The sequence below is a fragment of the Octopus bimaculoides genome, chromosome 20, assembly GCF_001194135.2.
Source record: "Octopus bimaculoides isolate UCB-OBI-ISO-001 chromosome 20, ASM119413v2, whole genome shotgun sequence".
Taxonomy (NCBI): Eukaryota; Metazoa; Mollusca; class Cephalopoda; order Octopoda; family Octopodidae; genus Octopus; species Octopus bimaculoides.
In genome coordinates, this window is record NC_069000.1 from 40,480,867 (window position 1) to 40,486,137 (window position 5,271).

Below are 5,271 nucleotides of genomic sequence, written 5' to 3' on the forward strand. Positions count from 1 at the left end.
TATGCGATTTTGTGTGTATGCGTTGGTTACTGTCTCCTTGCCTTGACATCATGCGATTTTGTGTGTATGTGTTGGTTACTGTCTCCTTGCCTTGACATCATGCGATTTTTGTAAACAAGGTGTCCTTTACTTTCAATCTTCCAAGACATGTCTGGTCAAGGGGAGATATTATTTGTCTGGAAACAGGCGAGGGTAGGTAACAGGAAAGGCATCAGATTGAAGAAAGTTTGTCTCAGCAAATCCATCCTACCCATGTGTTCAAACCTTACCGAATCCATCTTTATCTTTCATCTTTCTGGGGGTCGTTAAAATAAAACTAGCACCAGTCAAGTAATGGGGTCAATATAAATAGACCACGTTCTGTGTTCAAATTCTGCTGAGGTCGACTTTGCTTTTCATCCTTTCGGGGTCAATAAATTAAGTACCAGTTGCATACTGGGATTGATCTAATCGACTGGACCCCTTCCCCAAAAAATTCGAGCCTTGTGCCTAGAGTAGAAAAGAATATAGATTAACACCCACTTCAATAAAGGGTTTGCCTTCTGTCCATATGACAAAGCCTTATTTCTGTAGGGTACAAGAGCTGTTCACATCTCGATCAACAAAGAATCTCAGAAAGGCAAAAGCTCGCCTTGCAACCATGAGTTCTCAGGTTCAGTCCCACTGCATGACACCTTGGGTAAGTATCTTCTACTATAGCCCTGAGCCAATGAACGCTTTGTGAGTGAGTTTGGTAGACAGAAACTGTGTGGAAGCCTGCAACATATACATGTGTACGTTTGTGTCTTTGTCTGCCCCCTTCACTGCTAGACAGCTGGTGTTGGTTTGTTCAGGTCTCCATTACTTCAGCAAAAAAAAAAAAAACTGATAGAATGATAAAACAAGTACTAGACATTATAAAATATGTACAGGAGAGTTTGTCATATTGTTTAACGTCCACTTCCTATGCTGGCATGGGTTAGACGGTCTGACATGGGGCTGGCTAGCAGGGAGCTGTCCAGACTCCAACTGTCTATCATCGTACTGTTCCTATGGCAGGATGCCCTTCCTTACGCCAACCACTTAACAGTGTGTCAGTTGCTTTATATGTGCCACCAGTTTGACTGAAACCATTTTAAGGTTGTACCCCAGCATGGCCGCAGTCTAATGACTAAAACAAGCTAAAAAGATCTAAAAATAGAAAAATACTTACTCTACTTTCTCACCAGCAAAATCGTAAACTTTTGTAATGGTAATCTTCTGTGGAGAAGTTCCTTTCAATGGGGAGCTGGCGTCAGAGCCATTTGTCTGCATAGGAGATGATGAGGCACCATCACCAGGACTTCTGCTACCAATAGGCTGTAAGAGACAATAAATACCAGTTAGTCATAAATAATTCTGAGTAAACAGCGTAGATGATAGCACCAGAACACCTAGGTGACAATCACAATCAATAATATAAATAGACAATAACTGCTACATTGATGTGCATGTTTCTAATAATGAAACATATAGGTGCAGGCATGGCTTTGTGGTAAGAAGCTTGCTTCCCAACCTCATGGTTTTCGGGTTCAGTCTCATTGTGTGGCACCTTGGGCAAGAGTTTTCTACTGTAGGCTGCAGAAATCTTCAAGTCCAAACTATAGCAACTGATAGTCTATTGTTCAACAAGATGCCAGTAGCCAGCAAAACCTACTCAGCATTGAAGAAGATCAACAGAGACAGGGGGGAATGTTTCCAAGAGTCCCTACTTAGGATATGAGCTCATGCCAGGGAATGTTTTAGCTCTCATAAGAAACCTGGTGTAAATATCCTAACAAGGCAATCTCAAAGCACCTTCTTCAAAGTCCAGACTTCAGTTCCAGAGAGAAGAATCCTGTTCAGCCATGCCTTAAAAAACGGAAAGCTTTATCGACTTTGAAATATTTGACTGCTATATGTTTTGAAGCTTGTTACAGAAACTCTGGGTTGGTCCCCAATACCTAAAGAACACAGTTTTATTACCATCAACATAAGCCCCAAGGTATCTGATGTCACTTCCCAGGCTGGTCCCTACTACATGAGGAACTCATTCTTATTATAACATAAGCCCCAAGGTATCTGATGTCACTGCCCAGGCTGGTCCCTACTACGTAAGGAACTCATTCTTATTATCAATAACGTAAACCCCAAGGTATTTACAGTCACTGCCCTCCCTGTGCTGAATGTCCTCATTGGAACAGATTGGCAAGTGGCTTTCTTTCATCTTCAGTGATGGTCACACAATCAGTTCTAGTTTGCATTGAGAAACAGAAAGACTCTGGCTACAACATTCTCAAGGGATATAAACAACAGCCAATAAATTGTGAGGGTAAGATCATCAACATGATCCATGTCATTGAGGTACAGGCCCTGCTGACACCTTGATCCCTTCTGCTTGATAGGGAACTCTTGGATGAAGTCAAGCCTGTTTAAGGATGTAATTAGTATTATGCTAGTAGATGCCATTAGTACAAGTCCAAAGACATGGTCCATGTGGGCAGTGAAAAATGACATTTATGTATCGTGAAGTGTTGCAAGAGATTGTCTTACACCCTTCCATACAAGACACATGAAACCCTAATTAATTAAGGAAGACACAAATTCAACATAGTGAGTATTCTGACCACTCTTTTCAACTTTGTTCATGCAATGATTGTAAAGGCGTTTCACGAAAAGAAAACAGGCAACTCACACTGTTGAGGGAGCCTAAAGAACCAGAACTTGAACGACCGCTAACACCGGCACTGCTGAATGGTCGTTGTCCAACGTCTGTCAGGAAACTATGCCATAACGAATCGGACCGTCTCTTCTCCTGTTCTTCGTGTTTGCGTAAAGCTTGTTCAGCTGTTTCTTTTTCTAGCTGCCGTCGTTCTTCTTCCTGCCGGACAGTTTCAGGGTCGGCTTCGCAGCCATCTGGCAGCTCACCCTCAAGTCTTATTCCACCACGCCGCTTCCTAAACAAAAGATAACAAAAACAAAAAGAAATTTAACGAGTCCAGTTACCATCGTTATGGACCTTATAACCACAATCGTGCCAACATCGATGACCAATTTTTTTTTTAGCTGAGCCAGCACAAGCAGCATTTGCAGTGGTGGACACTCAATCCATTAGAAAGAGCAGAGCAAAATTCCCCTCAAATCACTCCACATCATCTTTCACTTTTATTGTTTAATTAGGAAGCAGAACCTCCCTGGTGGTTTTGCCCATAACTTTCCCATGATCTCCCACACTGATGACATCAATATGGTTGGTGTTTCATTTTGATCATCTCTAAGCTGATGTCTGCAGAAAAAAATGTGAATGTGGAAGATATTCCAGAGGGATGATGCATTGGGAAGGAAGGAAGGATTGGGCTCAGAGGTGATTAAGGTCTCTGGAAAGAGTGAGTCTCGATGGTACAAAGGTAAAGTTGTTGTGTCAGAATGGAGAGAGAGAGAGAGAGAAGATAGCAGCAGGTGTAGAATGTTGATGACTGAGTTTTTATCAATATGTGGAATCACCATCTTTGGAATCAAAGGATACGTGTAGCAGTAGCGCATATCACATTTAGGAACAATATTGCACTATAAAAGACTTACTGGACCACAGCTGACTCTCAGACGCAGTTTTACTTATGTTTATGAAACTACCAATTAAGATTAAGAGTAATAACATTAGGTCAATAATTGGTCAAAACAGAGAGGTAACCTTTCTTTGAAATGAGGTACTCATCATATTCTTTAGAATTTTGAATTGTTGCTATGAATGTGCAACAGCATCAGGAATTAAATATGAATAATATAGTGCGGGTGACACGTAAAAGCACCTACTACACTCTCTGAGTGGCTGGCGTTAGGAAGGGCATCCAGCTGTAGAAACTCTGCCAAATTTAGATTGGAGCCTGGTGTTGCCATCCGGTTTCATCAATCCTCAGTCAAATCGTCCAACCCATGCTAGCATGGAAAGCGGACGTTAAACGATGATGATGATGATGATAGTATCAACAAGCAGGAGAATACCTACATGAAAACTGAGATTTTAATATTCAGATACACAGATGTCCTCGGGAGAGATGTACATTCCCACCAAAATTATTCATGAATCAGATTGAATATACATCATCATTATCATTTAACATCCGTTTTCAATGCTGGCATGGGTTGAACGGTTTGACTGAGGACTGGCAAGACCAGGGGCCACATCAGATTGGCTCCGTTGTTCTGCAGCTGGATGCCCTTCCTTACGTCAACCACTTTACAGAGAGTACTGGGTGTGTTTTACATGGCAAGCACTGGTATTGGTTTTGCTGTGGTGGAAGGGTCTCCTCAAGTACAGTAAGGCCCTTGATATCTTGGTCCTTCATCACATTTTTATATATAATTAATTTGTATGCTCGTCAGCAAACCATCCATTAGTCTATCTCCCCTTTGAGAATGCACACAAACCTGACCTCCAGGACAAAAGGGGACTGAGGAAGAACGATGACACAGCAGCACCAAGCCCAGATCTCAGAATTTCCCTGACACTGTAGTTTGGGTTGCCTGCCATGTACAGGGCTTAATAAGCCCCTAGTTAGCCTGCAGTGTAGACAGGCCACTTCATGAATCTTCGCCCACAAATCTTAGCTACAATAATAATGTTACAAAGAGTACTATGGAATCTTCATAAGACAATCATCCATTCTCGTCATATCTAGTTATGGTCGTTGCAGGTGCCATGCAAATGGCACCCGTGAATCGTAGTTGTGGTCGCTGATGGTGCCATGTAAATGGTACCTGTGCCAGTGGCCTGTAAAAGCACCCATTACAATCCTGAAATGGCTGATATTAGGAAGGGCATCCAGATGTAGAAACCAAACCATTCCAAATCAGACTGGAACCTGGTGCAGCTCTTCAGTTCCATTCAAACCTTCTAACCCATGCCAGCACAGAGTGCAGACATTAAATGATGATGATGGACATGAACTGTTGGTGCGCTATTTCCATTCTTATTTATGTATTTTTTAAAATTTATGGCTGTTAGTTTTATTAAATCAATCAAAGCAAAAATGTCAGCTAATGTCTCTTACCTTGCTGGTAATGTAGACTTGGTCTTTGTCCGTTTCCTCTTCAGCGATTTATTGAGGGTAGAATCATCTCCAGACCAATGAACTTCATCACCACCATCTTCCTCTAATGATTCTTCTTCAACACTGACATCTTCAGCATCTAAAAATACAAGTTTATCATAAATATATATGTATACATATATATATATATATATATATATATATATATATATATATATATATA

General features: G+C 41.2%; 1 protein-coding gene across 1 annotated transcript in view; it reads right to left on the minus strand.

Moving 5' to 3' along the window:
• Positions 1-5,271, minus strand: part of LOC106878611 (craniofacial development protein 1) — a 50,220-nt gene that overhangs the window by 6,825 nt on the left and 38,124 nt on the right. The window contains exons 2-4 of the mRNA XM_014927882.2: positions 5,049-5,187; positions 2,693-2,954; positions 1,193-1,338 (exon numbers count right to left, since the gene is read on the minus strand). Of these exons, the coding sequence (XP_014783368.1) occupies positions 1,193-1,338; positions 2,693-2,954; positions 5,049-5,187 (547 nt within the window). The remainder of the gene's footprint in view (positions 1-1,192; positions 1,339-2,692; positions 2,955-5,048; positions 5,188-5,271) is intronic.